This window comes from Pseudophryne corroboree, chromosome 9 (genome assembly GCF_028390025.1).
Source record: "Pseudophryne corroboree isolate aPseCor3 chromosome 9, aPseCor3.hap2, whole genome shotgun sequence".
NCBI lineage: Eukaryota > Metazoa > Chordata > Amphibia > Anura > Myobatrachidae > Pseudophryne > Pseudophryne corroboree.
Genome location: NC_086452.1, coordinates 227,689,904 through 227,712,353, shown reverse-complemented (window position 1 = coordinate 227,712,353; position 22,450 = coordinate 227,689,904). Strand labels below are relative to the sequence as shown.

General features: G+C 45.6%; 1 protein-coding gene across 4 annotated transcripts in view; it reads right to left on the bottom strand.

Annotated features, from left to right (window-relative positions):
* CAMSAP2 (calmodulin regulated spectrin associated protein family member 2) overlaps positions 1–22,450 on the bottom strand; it is a 286,395-nt gene that overhangs the window by 94,395 nt on the left and 169,550 nt on the right. For all 4 annotated transcript variants that reach the window (XM_063940142.1, XM_063940143.1, XM_063940144.1 and 1 more), the window contains one exon: positions 2,309–2,448. In XM_063940142.1, the coding sequence (XP_063796212.1) occupies positions 2,309–2,448 (140 nt within the window). The remainder of the gene's footprint in view (positions 1–2,308; positions 2,449–22,450) is intronic.

Genomic DNA, 22,450 nt, shown 5'->3' with positions numbered 1-22,450 from the left:
CAAGTGCAGCATTTACTGTTTAAGTCTGCACAGCAACCAATCTGTAATTATAATTTGTCTTGTGCCTCATTGGTTGTTGTGCTTTAGTGTAAAATAATTTGCACCTAAATGCAGTGTACTTAATACGAAAATATCTGATTAGTTACGTGTGGTAAGGTGTTACGTCATGTGGAACTTGGTTTATGCCCACCAAGACATGAGTACTTTGCCCTGTGCCTCTTAGGGGTAGCACACAGCTCCTGAATCCCGCAATGGGACTAGAGTGTCACTGGTGGTAAAGCTGGCTGCAAAACCATATACAGTAGTTACTGGATTTAAGATCTGCACACACAGCGCTCTCACGCAAAACACTACCAAGTGCAGCCAGCAAAGAGCCCCATTAATGACATTGTGGAGGTCCCACAGAGGTAGTCTAATATGCACCTTACTTCACCACAATGTTTGTGGGCTGAAAACATGCGCTTAGGGATCAGTGAGTAAGTCCCGACAGCCGGCATACCGACACTTATTCTTCCTCGTGGGGGTCCACGACCCCCCTGGAGGGAGAATAAAATAGCGTGGCGCACGTAGCGTGGCGCACGTAGCGAGCCCGCAAGGGGCTCATTTGCGCTCGCCACACTGTCGGTAAGCCGGCGGTCGGGCTCCCGGCGCCGGTATGCTGGTCGCCGGGAGCCCGACCGCCGGCATATCGTAGTGAACCCTAAAATTTGTATTGCATGTTACAATAGGTTCTTGAAGAAAGCAGAAAATACGGTACGCTACTCATCTTGCAGCATCTCCCTTGCCTCAGGCATCTAGCGCCATATGGTGTAAAAATGCTCAGTGCTACTAAAATAAACCACTACATGGCACAAAATATGGATAACCCCCACAAGTATAAAGTAGTTTACATTTATTCTCCATTTCAGCCCCATTGAAATTGCTATATTTTTTTTGTGGTCACAGTACAGTAACTCCCCCGGGTTCGGTATGTAATCCCAGCAGTCAGGATGCTGGCGGTCACAACCAACAGCGGTATCCCGACACCGACATTGGATAGGGTAAGTATTCCAACCCTCTCCCTACCCTAACCCTCTGGTGTTGGCTAGGGCTAAATCTCCAGGGGTGCTGGCTACAGCTTACCATCAGGGGGTGTCGGTTACTCCCCCCCCCCCCCCATCCCTCAGTGCCTAACCGGTACTGGTACACTGATACTTACCAATATAATGATGGTCAGAGATCTAATGCAAACCATTAAGCTTGTCAGTACACCAATTAATGGTGGTCAGGATTCTAATATAAGCCACTAAGGTCTCAGTGAATGCCTGTCAGGACATGTGGTCAGAGCTGGTGTCCTTACAGCTGACACTGCGGGTGCAGTGGGGGGTCCGTCGGGTCCTGTGAGAGCAGGGCTCCAGCATCTGGCAGACTGCGGCGATCTACCTGGATGGTTCACGCTGTCTGGAGTCCGGTGGTGTTGGGCCGGCGTCCCCACGGTCTCCAACATAGGCGCCACCATCTTTCCTCTGGTCACATGATGGCAGGGGCAAATGAGCGACTATCTTCACTGACACTCCCTGCCGTTTCCTGCTCAGGTATAAAAGGAGGGCCTGTGCAACTAGTTACAATGTTCGTGTGACAAGTGAACCTGCATTTCGAACTCCTGTGCAGCACTACCAGGTCCAGCTTTATTCTTCAGCCGGCGACCAGTCCGGTCCAGCTTTATTCTTCAGCCGGCGACCAGTCCGGTCCAGCTTTATTCTTCAGCCGGCGACCAGTCCGGACAAGCTTTATTCTTCAGCCGGCGACCAGTCCGGTCCAGCTTTATTCTTCAGCCGGCGACCTGTCCGGTCCAGCTTTATTCTTCAGCCGGCGACCAGTCCGATCCAGCTTTATTCTTCAGCCGGCGATCAATCCGGTCCAGCTTTATTCTTCACCCGGCGACCAGTTCGGTCCAGCTTTATTCTTCAGCCGGCGACCAGTTCGGTACAGAACCACTCAGTGGTCCACTACCAGAAATCTATACCAAAGGCAGCTCTAACTGTTACCCAAATTTCATGCAAAACAGTTACATTCAGCCTTCTCGATTTCAGCCACGAGTCGCAGCCGCTGGATTCCTGTAATCACCTGAAGCAGGTAACACTGTGCATAAAACCATAACAATGCCCATGACTGGTGCTGAATGTATAGATATTTTGTAAAGATGTTTCTAAGATGAAGCCAATTTTGTTCAATTATAACAAACCACATACAAGAATATAAAACAGAAAAAAACAAATACAACTGAGGAGGTTAGATAAAACTCACGTTAAGTACAATGGAGACTGACCTTGACTGAGGATGATGCATACAACATATCTTCCAAGGTAAAATGGCAGCATCCATTCAGATACTCTTGGCAGAAATCCTGGATCAACTGGAGGTTATAGAGACTGTCAGCCAGGGACATAGATTCCTTGAAGCAGATATCTAACAAAAAAGAAACAATACAATTAATAAAATGCAAAGAAAAATAAGTCACTGTTACAGTAAGTTACAGTAGATGTTTGGTGTACGAAGTGTCAAAGTCAGAAAAATATCTCAATGCACGTTGCCATATTTGCACCGCACACTGGTCCGCGCTGCGCGTGCGTACGCTCTCCCGTGGAGGCGCATACCCGCAATAGCGTGCACTCGCAGGCGCGGTATGCGTATTTACGGTAGAGTTTATGTAGTCGTAGCGTGCGACTCATTCGTTACAAATGTTCACAATTAATGTAGTTTATAGATCATGGTCCCTTTGATAGATTCTGAAAGTTTGGTTAAAATACAATGTCCCAGAGCTGAGGAATCCCTCTTTATATCGTACGAAGGGTCTAACAGGAATCATACAGCAGTGTTTGGTACCCATCGGAAGAGTATTTAATTAGCAATATTCCGGTGTTGGTTTGGAGCGTATTAATCGCTCGTGCGAATAGTTATGGACATAAGAAGTTTATGTCCATTTCTATTATTTACACATACTCAGGTATGCGGCGGGAAACCCAGTTTCCCACCCACCTGAGCTGTTGGAAATCGTCACAGCCCACCTGTATGAATCACCCTATGACCTTTTGTTATGATACAGGGCCGAATTCCTTCGGCCAATGGACAATGGGATTGTAGGACCAGGAGATTGCATTGTGTGTGGGGCATAAATAGGCAGGCCGACCACATCCAGCTCTCACTCTTCAACGGTTCTCATTGCTGAAAATCGGGTGCTGGATGTCCAGGCGCATGCGATCGTTTCCCCTTGTGCGTAAGTTTCTCTCCGTAATCATTGTCTTTCTGTGAGCCAACTTCTCTCTATCTTTCTCTCTCTCTCTCTCTCCCTCTCTCTCCTCTTTTCTCTTATATCTCCCATAGTATTATAGTATTGTATTGTATTTCATTTAGGTCAGAGTAGTATTGTCTTTTTGTATTTTAGTTCTGTGGTTAGGAAGTCTCTGTTATATTGTAGTGTATCATTTGTACTGTTATCCCCTTTTACAAGTATATTAGATATAATACAGTTAATAGGCTTTGGAACCTAAACCAGTATCTGTGTGTTTTCTATAGCGTTAAGTGTTCACTTGAGCGTCGGTGACGCTCAAGCAGCTTTGTAGTTAGTCAGGTTACACAAGGTTGCACTTACACCCTGTACTCACATTAAGGTATTCTTTGTATTTCTTTGGTATAAGGTTTAAACATTAAGGTATAGCGTTGTGAGCGTCTGCGCCGCTGGTGACCTCCTCGTGGTCTCGAGCGTAAGCTACGCCATAGCGAATCATTACTCTAGTCATAGCCAATAACGTGTCCTGTGATCCCTGGGCCGTGAGCGAACGTGACGCTTGAGCGTCTCGCCTACGGCTGAGCGATCGTTACGCAACTAGCGTACCATTACGGTACTTCTTAAGTAAACAGCGTACAGTGTTCTTAGCTTCATAAAGGGTTGTTTATACGACAAAGGAATTTAGCATTGTCAATTGGGGACTCGTCCTATCCTTCTCATATCTGCACTAGGTAGATCAGCAGACATTATCCCCCAGCAAAGGGTGGGAGGTTGTCTCCCAGTGCTGACGGGATAAGCGTCTGCTTCGCTTAGATAAAGAGTGCTGAAGGAATCCGGGAACCGGAAGTAAGAACAAAACGCTTGTGTCTTTTAAAACTGTTTATTTCTCTTCTGTCTTGCGTATACACGCACGCATACATATATCTGCATTTTCTGTTTCATTTTCGTATATCACTATTCCTGTTTGCCAAATTTTATAGTTGATAGAAAGTGCTAAAAAGAGATTTGCTGTTATTTCATAGTAGAGGTGATAGTTAAAGTATAGAACAAACACACGGTTTGTCTGAGATACAAGGCAGTCAGTGTGGATTGCGGTAGATGATCAGGGATCATTTACATTGATAAAAATAGAAATTGTGTTACGGTGGATCTTTATATTGCATACACGTGTCGCTAACAAAGACTAGCGTACGCAATCCAAAGGCAGACGCACGCAGCGTTCATTACGCAACGTAGCGTCCGGTTACGCCCACGTAGCTCAAGCTGTGATAAAGTGAAGTAACGCAAAGGCAATAATTAACGCACAGCGGTAGATAACGCGACGCGGTAAATAACGCAAATCTATTTTTGGAAAAATCTGAAATTTAGTTTAACAGATCCTGCTCCTAATTGGTAACACTTTTGGCCTAAAGACAATTTCTGCGCAGAAATAGATATAGAAACAAAAGTGTACATGTGTTGAGTGAGTGTGTTTTGTATACAAAAGTTTATATAACTTTAAGGTGGAACCAAAAGGAAAGCCGGGTACTCGTCAAGGGACATACGTGTAAGTGACATATACGGTGGCTAGGGAGGCATCCCTGGTTAAATAATATTTGAGCATTAGAGTATAGCGGACCATAAGGTAACAAGACCAGGAGGTCATAAGGTAACAGGTAAAATAGACAAAGAGGTCCGCTATAAAAGTCCAGTGGCACAACGCCTGGGGTGTTGGTGCAGAACCCATATAGGCCATACAAGCTCTTGCTGAAGGAATCGCGGCCGGAAACATCGATTCCATTGATCTTTCAGTACATGACAAGTAGTGCTCGTGTACTGAACGATTGGACCGCACGTAATTGTGTGCAGTAGTTAGTAATCTGACCTAATACCATTAGAGTAAAGTGGTCACAAACGCTATTTGTACATTCTGACGTGATTTGTGTAATTTTTTATTTTTGGAAGGGAAGTTCGCTGGTCACTCAGGAACTATCCAACAACCGATACTTGCTGGGGAACGCGCCCCAGTAAATAAAGGTTCACAGGGGCCCTAGGTTGGGTACAGCAGCTCTGGTTACAGTGATTGCAGTACTGGCCAACGTGGGCGAGAAGTAAGTGGGGTACTTGATAAACCACCACCGCCGGCCTGCCCAAGGACATCTTGGTTTGTTTGTAAGGGTTCGCTGAAAACCTTGAGATAAAGATCCAAGGAGGAATAAGCAACGCCTGCAGATTATGGGGGCCATTTGTTCAGGTAGGGGGCGATCAACCTCGGTTCGGGTTGATTCAGAGAACCGACCAGTTGGGTCGGCACGATATGTAATGTGTGAAAAATACGGTAGTCACACAGAGGTTTTATGTGATGAATGGGAGAGAATGACTGTACAAGACAGGGACAAATTCCCAAGAATAGGTAGCTTCAGTCCAGAAGTGTTACAAAATTTAAGGAGGAGGATATGTCTCGTAAAATCAACAAAGAGACGAATTCAACATCATGATTGTTTACAGTTATGGCACCAGGAAGGTGAGATACAGAGAGGTTTGGCTCTGGCGGCAGGATCTGGGGCAGTCAGGAAGTTGATTGCCACAGCTCCTCCTCCACCATACATTGCAGGAGAGAAGTTGATTGCGGAGAGAAACGCACTGGGTTGTAAAACACAAACTCTTAGTAACCCTGTAAATGTTAATGACGTTAACCAAATAACTCATGCAAGTATTAACCCGTGCAAGATGTACCCTGTTTTGAACCTTCCTCAGGAGTGTGATCAAGAAGACGATTCAGCAACAATTTCAGCTCTCTCTCTTGCAGCCACCATAGCAGAGACCACAGTAGGCACAGCGACACCCACGAGATTAGTGAAAGCCCCTAGCGGAGGGATAGGTGAGGTCGTGTCAACGGGTAAGTACGGCACCATGCACTACACTGAAACAATTGTACCACAACAAGCAGTAGAATCTACACAGGAAGAGGCTGTTAGAATTGCTCCTGTAAGGGTAATAGCAGTTCCCAATGGAAAAACAGATGTGTCTGGAGCCACTCCCATAAGGAACATTGCCATGTACACTCCATTTTCCCGAATGGAATTAAGAACAATAGTGTCCGAATTTCCTGACCCCAGGAAGGATTTAGTTGCTAGCCAAAAATACATCAGGGATCTAGGTAACACTGTAGAACCCAACAACAAGGATTGGCAGATACTGCTAAGAGCTTGTTTACCTTCCAATGTTGACGCAACTCAATTTTTAGCTGATTGTGCATTGGATAAAGATGTACCGCTTACAGACGTGTACAACAAGGATAATGTAAAAAGGATAAATTTACAGCTAAAAGAGTATTTCCCAGCCGTTGTTAAATGGAATAAAATATTTTCCATTAAGCAAAAGGAGTCCGAAACGGCAATAGAATATTTTCACCGGGCACTATTAGAAATGGCAAAGTACACGGGTATAGAAGACATAAAGACCAACCCAAACCATCGGGAAGTAGCAGTATCTGTACTGATGGATGGTTTAAAGGAAACATTAAAGACTAGGGTTCAGACCACGCAACCATGCTGGCGAGGTCTGTCAGTGTCCGGCTTGAGAGAGGCTGCTATTGATCACGACAGAAACATCACTAGGCACAGAGAGTCGCAAAGTGATAAGTTGATGTCCGTAAGTATACAGGCGCTGACCACAAGGCAGCCTGCGTATGTACCACCGAATCCTGTGGGTAAGGCAAGTGTAATAACATGTTTTTCTTGTAACAGACCGGGACACTATGCACGAGAATGTAGAACAAAGAATGTACAAAGATCTTTTCAACCCCCTAGACAACAACACAACACACGACATTGGGAGCAGGGTCCACAGAGGCGGAGTTTTGAGCCACATACAGGGGAAACAAAAAGATATCCCCCGAACAGAGATTGGCATGCCTCTGGTAGTTCCCAGCTAACTCCCCCACAAGTAGTTGCTGCCAATGGGATTCAGGGAGGTCAGCATACCCAATAGGGGTATGGCCATACCTGTAATCTGCAGCCAGTTAAGTTGATTGCCAGTCTTGGAAGCGAACCAGAGATTGCAATCAATGTGGCTGGTAAAACTTTAAACTTTCTTGTAGACACAGGGGCGGCCAAGTCAGTGATAAATTCGACAGTGGGCATGAGAACCACTGGTAGGACAATTCCAGCCATGGGAGTAACAGGAGTAGTCCAGCACTACCCTGTTAGCAAACCAGCCGAGATTACAATAGGGCCTTTGCATACCAAGCATTCCTTTTTGCTGGCTGCATCTGCACCAACTAATCTCCTGGGAAGAGACTTACTATGTAAAATGGGTTGCGTCATTTATTGTACTCCTGAAGGTGTATTCTTGGACATTCCTGAGAATCACGCTCAGGAAGTACGAGACATGTTAGACTCCCCATCAAAATTAATGTCACATTCCATTATGACAAATAGGAATCCATCCCAAGTAGAAGAGATGATATCTCAGATACCAGAGTCACTTTGGACAAAAGATGGACAGGACACTGGATTAATGGCAAACGTAGCTCCAGTAGTTGTGCAAGTAAAAGATGGTAGGATAGCTCCAAAAATCCCACAGTATCCTCTGAAGCCAGAGGTGGAGCTAGGAGTGTATCCCGTAATAGAGCGCTTGCTACAACAGGGCATTCTAGTAAGAACGTCCAGCACCGCAAATAGTCCCATCTTCCCTGTTAAAAAGAGTGGGGGGAGGGGTTACAGGCTAGTGCAGGATCTAAGGGGGATTAACAAAATAGTTGAGAGTCAGTTCCCCGTAGTGCCTAATCCAGCTGTCATCCTAATGCAAATTCCTCCCACTGCCAAATTTTTCACTGTTATTGACCTCTGCTCCGCTTTCTTTTCGGTACCTCTGCACCCTGACAGCCAATATTTGTTTGCATTCACATACAGAGGAGTCCAATACACGTGGACTCGGTTACCCCAAGGTTTCATAGACAGTCCAAGTATATTTTCTCAGGCTTTGCATGATTGTTTACAGTCTTTCCAACCGGAGAGTGGATCAGTGTTGATACAGTACGTGGATGATCTACTACTGTGTTCTGATTCATTGGAGGCATCCCTGAAGGATACGAAACAGCTCCTGTTTCATCTTTCAGACACAGGTCACAAGGTTTCCAAAGACAAGTTGCAATTATGCCAAGCTAAGGTAAAATATTTGGGACACTGTCTAACACAAGGACTGAGACACCTGACCGCTGATAGAATCCAAGCCATTAGAGACATGACACTGCCACAAACCCAGCAACAGATCAGGACGTTTTTAGGAATGTGTGGGTATTGCCGTAATTGGATCCCAGGGTTTTCCATATTGGCGCTACCTCTGCAGGAAATGGTCTCTTCAAACAAACCTGATCGGATTTCGCATACAGACGAATCCGAAACAGCATTTGAGAGACTCAAACAGTGTCTAACGCAGGCACCAGCACTAGGTATGCCAGACTATGGGAAACCCTTTGAACTATACGGAACAGAAAGTGCTGGGTGCGCAGCAGGTGTACTAACCCAAAAACACGGTGACGCCAGCAGGCCAATTGCATACTACAGCGCCCAGCTAGACACGGTAGCACGATCCCTCCCCACATGCTTGCGTAGCGTTGCGGCGATAGCATTGCTAGTGACAAAAAGCGAAGATGTCGTGCTAGGCCACAACCTCACAATCCATACACCGCATGCGGTATCTGCCTTATTGAATTCTGCCCAAACCAGACACGTCTCATCAGCAAGGTTTACAAGATGGGAATTGGCATTAATGGCCCCAGTAAACATCACCATAAGGAGATGCAGTGCATTAAACCCTGCAACATTTCTCCCAGGTGTGCCTGGTCAGACACAAAGGGTGGAAGGTGAGAGTGATGGGGAAGGAGGATTTAATGCAAAGGAAGATACACATGATTGTATGGAATATTTGACCCAAAATTTTACCGCAAGGCCTGACATCAGTGACAATCCACTGGAAGATGCAGAACTCACGTTCTACACGGACGGTAGTTGTCACAGACAGTCAGACTCGGGAGACTTGTGTACTGGATACGCAGTCGTAGATGACCAAGACACCATAGAAGCGGAACCGCTAGGCCCACCTCACTCAGCCCAGGTTGCTGAACTGGTCGCCCTAACCAGAGCATGTGAATTGGCTAAGGGTAAGTCTGCCAATATCTACACCGATTCTAGATACGCGTTCGGGGTAGTACATGATTTCGGAGCGCTATGGCGTCTCAGAAATTTCATGACGGCAGCTGGTACACCGATAGCGCATGCAGCTCACATAAAAAGGCTTCTAACAGCGATACAGGAACCCGATAGAGTGGCTGTTATCAAATGTAAAGCACATACATATAGCCAAGACCCAGTATCCCTTGGTAACAGCCGAGCAGACGAAGCCGCAAAGCTTGCAGCTGCTACCCCCATACAGACAGACACCACACAACTGATGGTATTTAATACCATCAACACACAGAAGTTGTGTGAGATGCAGAATTTGTGTTCCACACAGGAAAGAGCAGTCTGGAAGGCAAAGGGATATGGCCAGGAGTCCTCAGGGCTCTGGACGGATGGACATGGTAAACCGGTGGCCCCCAGGGCATACCTTCCATGTCTGGCTGAAGCAGCTCACGGGCTGACTCATCTAGGCAAGGAGGGGATGTGCAAATTGGTAAGAGCATACTGGTGCGCCCCAGGATTCTCCTCTCATGCGAGTAAAAGAGCAATGTCATGCCTTACCTGTCTGAGAAAGAATATTGGAAAAGCAATACCTACAGAACCATCCCATATCCCACCTGCCGGCGGCCCTTTCCAGGTAATACAAATTGACTTCATTCAATTACCCCCATGTCGAAATTTGAAATATGTACTTGTTTGTATAGATGTTTTCTCGAATTGGGTCGAAGCTTTTCCCGCAGCTACAAATACCGCTATGTTTACAGCTAAGAAAATTGTGCAGGAATTTGTATGTAGATATGGTATCCCTAGAATCATTGAAAGTGATAGGGGTACCCATTTTACAGGTGATGTCTTTCAAGGAATGTGTAAGTTGATGGGAATTGATAGTAAGCTGCACACTCCGTACCGTCCACAGGCGAGTGCGAAGGTCGAAAGAGTGAACAGCACTATTAAAAATAAATTGAGTAAAGTAATGGCAGAGACAGGATTGACGTGGCCAGAAGCTTTACCCATTGTTTTGTATAGCGTCAGAACCACTCCCAGGTCCCCTCTTAACCTGTCCCCTTTTGAAATTCTGTTTGGTCGACAACCGCATGTCATGATTAACCCTCAGGATGATTTGAAATGTAACAATGAAGTAACTGTAAAATACTTGATTAACATGAGTAAACAGTTGAGGAATCAAAATGATAATCTGAAGTTGGTGATTCCTGATTTACCAGATAGTAATTGTCATGACATTGAACCTGGGGATTATGTAATGATACGAAATTTTCTACGCTCAGGTTGTCTTATTGATAGATGGGAAGGACCATACCAGGTCTTATTGACTAGCACCACAGCATTGAAGATTGCTGAGAGAGAGACTTGGGTCCATTCATCCCACTGCAAAAAGGTTGCCGATCCAGAGAAGTCCCGTGATAAGGAACAGACGGTAGAGGTTGTATCACTGGAGTGTCTGTTCCAGGAGGACTGAGGCGGCACCTGAGCCTTGAAGACCGAAAGCAGTTGTCGACTCCCTTCTCCCTTTTATTGTTTTTCTCCACTTCCCAGCCCCTCTCCCTTAAGATTTCTTTTTCCCCCTTCTCATTCTTCTCTATTTTTTCCTCAAAGATGGACTTGCCCCAAGAGACTGTGATCCGGATTTTGATGTTAACCAGGATGTTGACCAGAGCAGTCTGTTCCGGCGAGAGTACCATAGAGGTCGAGAGAGGTTCTGGAATGGGTTCCGATTATGATGATGGAGGCGTAGTTTTCCAAGATCAACCAAACCAACAAGCAAAGGCGAGTATCAGAAAACGATCCGATAGAAGAAATTGTGATGGATTGTTAGCTGAAGAAAATTGTATCTGTAGGCTCTGTGATAATCTGGTTGAAGATGGATGCATAAAGAAATGCCAATCTAGTTTTAATATCCATATGGACCGGCATCCATTGAGTGACTATCACTCTCTAGTGGGTAACGTGTTAAACCAAACAGATTGTTGGGTATGCTCTCAAGTACCTCAGGGTCACAGTAAATCAGGGCTAGTACCATTTCCTTTAACGTTAGGGGAGGTACTTGAGCTAAGTGGTGGGAGACCGGTGGACCGGAGGTTTAACATCTCCAGCCCTCCTAGTTTGAAGCTCCACCAATACCATGTGGATAGGTCCCTCTTATGTTTTAACATCTCCAATCCCAGAAAACCGGGAAATTGGGAAGTGTCATGGAGCAACCTTACCATGACCTTTTTCACACAGAGCAGATAGAATGCCTACAGATACAGAGCTCGTACGCCACATAACCAGTAGAGGAAAATCTTTCCGGTATCGATATACCTTAGGAAATAGGATTACTAGAGTTGGAGAGGTATCACCAGGATACTGTGCACATATCGTACAAACCGATACGTGCATTAGGCAGATGGAAGAATTAGGGTCAGGAGATTTCACCTGGAAGGTTTGTAACATGGTCATGTCCTTCTCCGTCCCTTATGTTCTCCCCGATGATGCATATTTCATATGCGGGAGAAAGGCGTACAAGTGGCTTGCCCCAAACTCTGAAGGATTGTGTTATATTGGAAAAGTATTGCCTGAAGTGATGACTGTAACACATGACAAAATGAAGGACATACACCGTGGTGCCCAAGCTCCTTATACTCACACTCATTACGAGCACCGAGTTAAAAGACAACTGTCAGAAAGGTTAGAGCATCCGGCCTCTGATCTTATCCATGAATCCACCGGGATTCAGGTTCTGGTAGCGTTAGATTTCACTCGTACCGCTCGAGGAGTGATGAATTATAGATACATTTCCGCACTCGCCAATTTGTTAGATAATATCACTGAAATGTATGATGACACGTTTAGATACACTGGAAGAGAACTTCAAGCTTACAAAACAGAACTAGTTCAGCATAGGATGGTTCTTAATTATCTTACAGCAGTAACAGGCGGATATTGTGTTACATTGGCAACACAGTACGGCATAAAGTGTTGCACGTATATCACAAATAGCACCGAGGACCCGGTAGAGGTCATAGACCAAAAGATGGACGATATTCTCCAATTGAAGTGGGAATTTCGTCGAAAACACAATCTCACCCTTGCTGCTGTAGGTAATGAGCTGACTGGTTGGGTGTCATGGTTGAACCCGCGAAATTGGTTCTCCGGTTTGGGAGACTGGGCTCAAGGAGTCATAATGGATGTTGGAAAGTTTCTACTATGTATCTTGGGTGTCATTATATCGATTGGATTGATATTTAGATGCGGGCAGGCTTTAATGAGGTGCAAACAAAGTACAAAAGTGATGAGCTTGAGGAGTGAGGAAACCGTAATTAACCTGGATTTGATTTATGACCCAATGATAGAAACCAGGATGTGATGAAAATGCGATTATACGGTCCGTTTCTTTCACCTGTTTTTCTGCTTTTTCTCCAAGATACAAAGACCCCCTTGGACGAGGAAGCTGACGAGACGAGATGTATACAGACAACGGATTGACCAAAGAAGAAGATTTGACAACTTTAAATATGGACACTTGATGAACTTTGCCATGGATCCCCAGTTTCCCTAGTACTTTTAAACTCACGCTAGCCCAACATTTTTTGTAAATCTGATGGCTCAGACAAAGCTATTTGCTCATGCCCAAGGAGCAATACAGCGCAAAGAAGACGACTCTCAACAGATACCGAACACAACTTCGACGACAGATGTACATTTCCCTGACATAGAATATCATTGCATTTTCCATAAGTGTTCTTTATCTTCATCTCTACAACCCTCAGGTAATGACACACATAGACGATAGGGAATACAGGCACAGATATCAGCAACCACATACCTCCCCCATTCATGTATCATCAACTAAAATGTGCTCCCCATTTTGTTCAAAATCCGAAAAGAGCTCGGTAAAGTTTGACAGCCCATCCACAGACCTGTACCACAGGATAAGAAGGAATTCAAATGTATACTTCGCAATACCTCGAAGCTTGATTTACAACACGTACGGCACGATGATACATGACCCCCCAAACATGGATTCACACATGCTTCTGCTATCTCACTAGGTCATACCCTCTTCACACCTTCTCCTCTCTCCTCCCTTACCCAACCATGGAAATCAATTAACCCCTGACTTGCATTTTTCTCCTTAAATGTTTTGTGGCAGTTATTATTGACTGCCAAAGGGTGGACTGTCAAAGTCAGAAAAATATCTCAATGCACGTTGCCATATTTGCACCGCACACTGGTCCGCGCTGCGCGTGCGTACGCTCTCCCGTGGAGGCGCATACCCACAATAGCGTGCACTCGCAGGCGCGGTATGCGTATTTACGGTAGAGTTTATGTAGTCGTAGCGTGCGACTCATTCGTTACAAATGTTCACAATTAATGTAGTTTATAGATCATGGTCCCTTTGATAGATTCTGAAAGTTTGGTTAAAATACAATGTCCCAGAGCTGAGGAATCCCTCTTTATATCGTACGAAGGGTCTAACAGGAATCATACAGCAGTGTTTGGTACCCATCGGAAGAGTATTTAATTAGCAATATTCCGGTGTTGGTTTGGAGCGTATTAATCGCTCGTGCGAATAGTTATGGACATAAGAAGTTTATGTCCATTTCTATTATTTACACATACTCAGGTATGCGGCGGGAAACCCAGTTTCCCACCCACCTGAGCTGTTGGAAATCGTCACAGCCCACCTGTATGAATCACCCTATGACCTTTTGTTATGATACAGGGCCGAATTCCTTCGGCCAATGGACAATGGGATTGTAGGACCAGGAGATTGCATTGTGTGTGGGGCATAAATAGGCAGGCCGACCACATCCAGCTCTCACTCTTCAACGGTTCTCATTGCTGAAAATCGGGTGCTGGATGTCCAGGCGCATGCGATCGTTTCCCCTTGTGCGTAAGTTTCTCTCCGTAATCATTGTCTTTCTGTGAGCCAACTTCTCTCTATCTTTCTCTCTCTCTCTCTCTCCCTCTCTCTCCTCTTTTCTCTTATATCTCCCATAGTATTATAGTATTGTATTGTATTTCATTTAGGTCAGAGTAGTATTGTCTTTTTGTATTTTAGTTCTGTGGTTAGGAAGTCTCTGTTATATTGTAGTGTATCATTTGTACTGTTATCCCCTTTTACAAGTATATTAGATATAATACAGTTAATAGGCTTTGGAACCTAAACCAGTATCTGTGTGTTTTCTATAGCGTTAAGTGTTCACTTGAGCGTCGGTGACGCTCAAGCAGCTTTGTAGTTAGTCAGGTTACACAAGGTTGCACTTACACCCTGTACTCACATTAAGGTATTCTTTGTATTTCTTTGGTATAAGGTTTAAACATTAAGGTATAGCGTTGTGAGCGTCTGCGCCGCTGGTGACCTCCTCGTGGTCTCGAGCGTAAGCTACGCCATAGCGAATCATTACTCTAGTCATAGCCAATAACGTGTCCTGTGATCCCTGGGCCGTGAGCGAACGTGACGCTTGAGCGTCTCGCCTACGGCTGAGCGATCGTTACGCAACTAGCGTACCATTACGGTACTTCTTAAGTAAACAGCGTACAGTGTTCTTAGCTTCATAAAGGGTTGTTTATACGACAAAGGAATTTAGCATTGTCAGAAGCTGTATTCCAAAGCCTTCAATTAGCACAAACCCTGCTTTTTATAGCCATCCCTAAATACACACTATTTGCAGTACTGTCTACACCAAGCAGGATTTACTACATTATATTTAACTGTGCCCAACTTCCTGTACACACCACTGCCTAACACACTGCAGCCTCTGTTTGCCAGCCTGTTACACTAAACATGGTCTTGGATTTTAGGGTTCACTACGATATGCCGGCGGTCGGGCTCCCGGCGACCAGCATACCGGCGCTGGGAGCCCGACCGCCGGCTTACCGACAGTGTGGCGAGCACAAATGAGCCCCTTGCGGGCTCGCTGCGATCGCCACGCTACGGTCACGGTGGCGCGCGTTTTATTCTCCCTCCAGGGGGGTCGTGGACCCCCACGAGGGAGAATAAGTGTCGTTATGCCGGCTGTCGAGATCCCGGCGCCGGTATACTGTGCGCCGGGATCCCGTCAGTCAGCATACTGAAGACCACCCGGATTTAATAGTGGTGAGTGGACAGCACAACGTTCCCAGCATTTTATATTAGTGCCCAACATATTGAGACGCATCTCATTGGGACAAGCCTGGCATGCTTTATAGTGTGGAGTAGTGCCTTCAATATTATAGTCAGGTACCAAACAGTGCACACAAAAAAAAGTGTCACGTATAGTAACAAGCAGGCAGCATAACATACGAAACGGTGGTCAGTCCATTATATTGAAAACAGCACCACACATTGGGGGGTCATTCCGAGTAGATACAGTAGCTCGCTAGCTACTTTTATCAGCCATGCAAATGCATAGTCGCCGCCCACGGGGGAGTGTATTTTTGCTTTGCAAGTGTGAGAAGGCGTGTGCAGCCGAGCGGGACAAAAAGTTTTTCACAGTTTCTGAGTAGCTCTGGGACTTACTCAGCCCTTGCGATCACTTTAGTCTTTTTGGACCCGGAATTGACGTCAGACACCCGTCCTGCAAACGCCTGGAGACGCCTGTGTTTTTCCAAACACTCCCAGAAAACGGTCAGTTGACACCCACAAACTCCTTGCGACCGGCTGTGCAAATGGATTCTTCGTAAAACCCATCGCCCAGCAACGATTCGCTCTGTACCCGTAGAACGTGCCTGCGCCTTGCGGTGCATACGTAGTAGTAACCTGTTCGCTGAGCTGCAAAAAATGGCAGCGAGCGATCAACTCGGAACGACTAGCACTTACCTACCAATACACAGCGTATTTTAAGTCATTCCTAGAACATTTTAGCTGCCAGTGTTAAAAAAACATGGAATGCTGCCCCATACACTTTAACTTTCAATACTCTGTATAACCTACTTGCCACCAAATCTAGGATTATTTTACTTCAGTTGTGGCCAATAAGAGCACTTTCAGTGGTGCTACATACAGTATACAGGAAGTGTGGCTACAGCCACAGCCAAGGTCAGGAAAATCATGTAGCGCTGTGCCGCTTAACAGACAACTCCACATTAACAGGAGTGCCAGCCTGCTCTGTACATTGGAGTACACTGCAGGTAAAAGGAGCACAGTTCCCAGTAATCCAACTCTTGGCTTCAAATAAAGAGGGTGTTACTAGAGTGTGGCATGCGCCTCCCGGATGTGCACAGGAGATATACACAAGATGGAGATGTCCTGTCAGGGGAAACTTGTCTTCAATCAATGTTTAACTTTATACTATATCCAATACAGAATACGACTTGTATCCAGTTTATAGAAAGCATTAACTTTGTTATTGGCCAGCCCATAAAAGAAACAACAACACGTAAGTAATTAGGGCCACTTTAGCTGCACTGCCAGCTAAGAAATGTCTTACAAAGGTGTCCCCTTGCAGGAAGAAGGACACAGGAACTGCAGCTAGTTTTTTTGTATACTGGCTGCACAGAAAACAAACTTCAATTATAAATGATAGAGTGTTTATTCTTACTAATTTGTCACGTAAGAGTAAAAGCGCCCCCACACGGCACGATCCGACAAATTGGAAGGATATAGCAATTATATCGTTCCGTGTGTTGGCATGATGTCGTCCATTGCGCGCACCCATCGGGTCGTCCACCTGCATCACTGATCTTTCTGCATGTTCAAATGATCAGCGTTGCGGGTGGACAATACCATGAAGTGCTATGCGGAGGAGCTGCACGCATAGCAGGTGGTGTGGCACCAGACTGCCCCTTGTGTGGGGACTGCCCGATATGTGAGGCCAGACTTACTTAATAACATTGAAAAATATGTATGCAAAATATTCAGGTGCTTGGAAGACATTTCTGAAACTAGCGTTGTCCACAGCTTCACTCGCGTGGATGTCTGTTACTGCTCATCGGAAATAATTTTACAAAGACAGTACTGCGATCTAATATTGTGATGATCACAGTCCAGTGTAAATTCACTTTAGTCTAACAAATATAATCTTATCAAAAAAAACGTTGCTACTTAACTTAACACCGAAAGATTATCAGTAACATAACCAGCGACTATATGACATATATTAACTTGCATCGTGCGTAACCATAGTGTGTAGTATTTGTCTTGGTGCGCCATCCACTGGATTGACAAGTAAACAGAAAGATCATGAGTAAAGATAACTTGCCTGATTGGCGATTAATATATTGTAGAATTTTTATGAGAAAATAGATATTCTATGTCTATACATATCTATGCATGCACTGTATATGTGCATACATATATAACTCTTTGCGTTCGGGGTGTGCAATATAGGTTTATATTTATTTACATATCGTCATTTTGGACTTAAGGAGCCTGAATACTGCACTCACCAAGTGTCAAGCATCTGGTATTTTCTGTATTGCTCCTCTCCTTGAGATCATACATGAAAACACGATCCAAATTTATCCAGAACTTTTTGCATGATGCCGACACGAACACAGACAAAAAAAAAATTGAAAAAAGGAGAGTTATGGTAAGCTTACCATGGTTAACTCTCTTTCTGCGAGGTACATTGGGTTCCACAGGGAAACGTCGGGGTGTAGAGTGAATCTTGATCCTGAGGAACCAACAGGCTAAAGCTTTAGGCTGTCCCAGGATGCATTGGGGCCTCCTCTATAACCTCACCTTCAGGCACTGTGAGCTCAGTTTCGTTAACCAGTCCAATGCAGGAGCAGGTAAGAGAGAAGGTAGATGTTAGTCACATAGAACCATATTCTCACAACAGGAGAAGGGACCAGCGGCTAATGCCATACAATGGAGCCACACGAAAGACATAGGGAGGCTGAATCCATAAGACACCCTGAGTGAATGTATGAACGTCAGGTATAGACGCAATTTTTCTCTGAAACCTTACAAACAAGGCAGCTATATAAACCTTGAGGGAGGCCAGACAACGGCCTAAGTCCAGGCCTCTTTGCAAAAAAGCCAGAAATCTGGAAGTTCTGAATCTGTATGCATCATAATTCTTATCAGTACACCAGGTGAAGTAAGAATTCCAGACCCTGTAATAAATCCGAGCAGATGCCGGTTTGCGGTCTTTTAACATAGTTTGGATAACCGTCTCAGAGAATCCTTTGGCTCTCAGGAGAGATGCCTCAAAAGCCACAACGTCAAAGCCAGTCTGGCCAGGTCCGGATAAAGACAAGGGCCCTGTACGAGAAGGTCTGGGCGCTGAAGAAGTAGAAGAGGACGCTCTGTCGGTAGACCCTGCAGCGACTAGAAATAGTAATCCTCCTTGTTTGAACTTCCGCAGGACCCTGGAGGGAACATGTAGGGGAGCCGACAGTTCCATGGAATTGCTAGTGCGTCCACGAACGATGCTTGAGGATCCCTGGTCCTTGATCCCAAAACCTTGTGATTGTGTCAAGATGCCATCAGGTCTACATCTGGTAGGCCCCACTTGTCCACTAGGAATTGAAAGACTTCTGGATGAAGACTCCACTCTCTGACATGCACGTCCTGGCGACTGAGGAAGTCCGTTACCAGTTTAGGACGCCCGGAATGAACACTGCCGATATTGCTGGGATATAGCGTTCCGCCCAATGAAGGATTTTTGACACTTCCATCATAGCCATGCGGCTTCGAGTGCCACCTTGATGGTTTATGTATGCACCATAGTGGCATTATTTGACCATGCTTGAACCGGCCTGTTCTGTACCAGAGGAAGGGCGACAGTCAATGCATTGAACACCGCCCGCAACTCCAGAATGTTTATTGGGAGGAGTGACTCATCCTTGGTCCAACGACCCTGAAAAGAGTGTTGCTCCAACACCGCCCAGTCGAGGATCCAGAAGGGACGGCCCCTGCTCAATTGCTGGTCCTGCAGCCATCAGGTCAGCGTCAGATGAACCTCCGGAGTCAAAGTGATCATGTGAGATCTGATCCGATGATGTGGGCCGTCCCACTTGGAATGGATTAATCTCTGCAGAGGGCGAGAATGAAATTGAGCGTACTCTATCATGTCGAATTCCGACACCATCAGGCCAAGTACTTGCATCGCCGAGTGTATCGATACTCTACGGCGACAAAGGAAGCATCTTATCCTGTCCTGAAGCTTCAGGACTTTTTCTGGAGAGAGAAACAGTTGTTGACTGTGTGTGTCCAGGAGTGCCCCCAGATGCACCATGCTCTGAGCTGGGACCAGCGAGGATTTCTTCCAATTTATGAGCCACCCGTGGTCTTGTAGGAAGCTTACCGTCAGTTATAGATAACTGTGGAGTACATTGTGGGAGTATGCCAGAATCAGCAAGTCGTCCAGATACGGCAGGATCCTGACTCCCTAGCGATGGAGATGGGCCGTCATTACGGCACGACCTTGGTGAAGATCCGAGGAGCCATAGCCAGTCCAAATGGCAGAGCCTGGAGCGGATAGTGGAGGTTGCCAATAGCAAACTGCAGATACTGCTGATGCGACATGGCAATAGATATATGCAGGTACGCATCCTGTATACCCAGGGATACCATATAGTCTCCGGGTTCCATAGCCAGTATAATTGAGCGCAGTGTTTCCATACGGAACTTAGACACTGTCACAAACTTGTTCAGTGATTTGAGGTTGAGTATAGGCCAGAAAGACCCATTGGGTTTCGGAACTAAAAACAGGGTCGAGTAGTAACCTCTGCCTCTCTGTGTCGGAAGAACCGGCACTTCCACGCCTGTATTCAGGAGAGAACTCACAAGCTATTGCAAAGCTTGCACCTTTAACGGATCCGAAGGGATAACCGTGGTGCAAAACTGGCGAGGGGGACGTCTCTTGAAGGATACTGCGTACTTGTGAGAGAACTTCTCGCACCCATGCATCTGAAGTGGTCATTAACCAGACCTGGGTGAACTACAGAAGTCGACCTCACACCCTGGGGTCCCCCAGGGGGGAGGTCCGCCACTTCATGCGGCAGGCTTGTCTTGTTTAGAAGCAGGCTGACGGGTCGCCCAGGACTGCTTTGCCTTGGGCTTAGTGGTTTTGGAAGCACGAGACTGTCTTGGGTATCCCTGACCTTCTGCTTTCCCTTGAGGCTGAAAGGAACGAAAAGTGGTACCTTTAGCTTTCTGTGCAGAAGGATTAGTATTTGTGAAAAAGGCAGTATTAGCAGCTGCCAATTCAGACACAATTTTATTAAGGTCTTCCCCAAACAAAATGTCCCCCTTAAAGGGGAGTACCTCCAAGATCTTTTTGGAGTCTAGGTTCACCTTCCATGACCTCAACCACAGAATACGGCGAGCCGGGACAGACGAATTTGACGCCTTGGCTGCCAACACACCCGCCTCAGAGAACGCCTCCTGAATGTAATAGATAGAGGTGGTAATGTGAGACAGGTATTGTCTGGCATTGTCGGATATATCCTCGGGCAGCTCTTCCTCTAATGCCTGAACCCATGCTTCAATTCCTTTTGCAGCCCAAGAGACCTATGTACAGCACCTGTAAGGGAGTAAATAGATTTTAGGCATCCCTCCACACGCTTATCTGTCGGTTCCTTCTGTGAAGTGACAGCTGTGACCGGCAAAGTGGACGATACCACTAGGCGGGTGACATGAGAATCCACCGGCTGCGAATTTTCCCACATGTTACATAACTTTTCAGGTAGAGGGTAGCGAGCCAAGGCCCGTTTAGAGAGAGGGAATTTCTTCCCTGGATTAGACCAGGGTTTCTGCCTAATGTCCACCAAATGGTCAGAATGGGGTAATAGATTTTTAGCCATCTTCTGCCGTTTAAACATGTCAGTATCCTCATCAGTGATTTGTAGGATTTGCTTAATAGCAACCACAAGGGCAGCAACATCAATTTGCAATGGAGAATCCTAGTCAGAAAAACCCGATTCAGTGTCTGACAGGACAGTATGCTCCCCCTCCTCTTCAGGTGAAACATCTGAGAGATTTATGGATTGTGAGGAGGAAGCAGCCCGCTTAGATGTCCCAGAGACACGGGCGTGACCTGGAGTAGATTTTTGTCTGACCAAGGAATGATTTCATTGCTTCAACTGGTTAGACAAAGTTTCCGCCCAAAGCGCAATAACCATAGGGACAATTTGTGGCTGTAATGGCACAGGTGGTCCCATAGGGGGCGTAAGGCATTCCACGACAGTACCCAGTAGGTTTGTGAATGCAGCCCAGGGTGGCTCCTGAGATGCGGACTGACTTGGAGATGTATGATACATAGTACACAGACCATCATACATAGCTTCCCCCTCTGGTAAATCTTTGGCGCATGCTCTGTATGATGCAGGAGCGTCCACAGACTTACTGCCCTTCTTGTTAAACATTGTACACAAATGCAACAACAGGGCGAATTAGTACGATAAAGACAAACAGAGAACAATACCTGCAAATAAATACGTTAGTATGTGACTGTAGACACAGTACATAACACCAGCGAATAAATCCGGTATTATGTGACCAAGTACACAGTAGAATACACGTAATAGGTAAATACTGTGATGCACTATATAAATGACACTGACGCACCTAGTCCCTTAGGGAACAGAATACAGTGATAGATATATCTGGGAAACACTGAAAGTGAAACCACACAGCAGATACAGGCGCACACACAGTCACAGGCAATGCAGGTAATTATTATGACAATAAAACTGCACTGTACTAGTATATGTACAGAGATTATATATATACACACACATACACTGCACACAAAAATAAAGGGAACACTAAAATAACACATCCTAAATCTGAATGAATGAAATATTCTTATTAAATGCTTTGTTCTTTACATAGTTGAATGTGCGGACAACAAAATCACACAAAAATTATCAATGGAAATGAAATTTATTAACCCATGGAGGTCTGGATTTGGAGTCACACTCAAAATTAAAGTGGCGAAACACACTACAGGCTGATCCAACTTTGATGTAATGTCCTTAAAACAAGTCAAAATGAGTCTCAGTAGTGTGTGTGGCCTCCACGTGCCTGTATGACCTCCCTACAACCCACACAAGTGGCTCAGGTAGTGCAGCTCATCCAGGATAG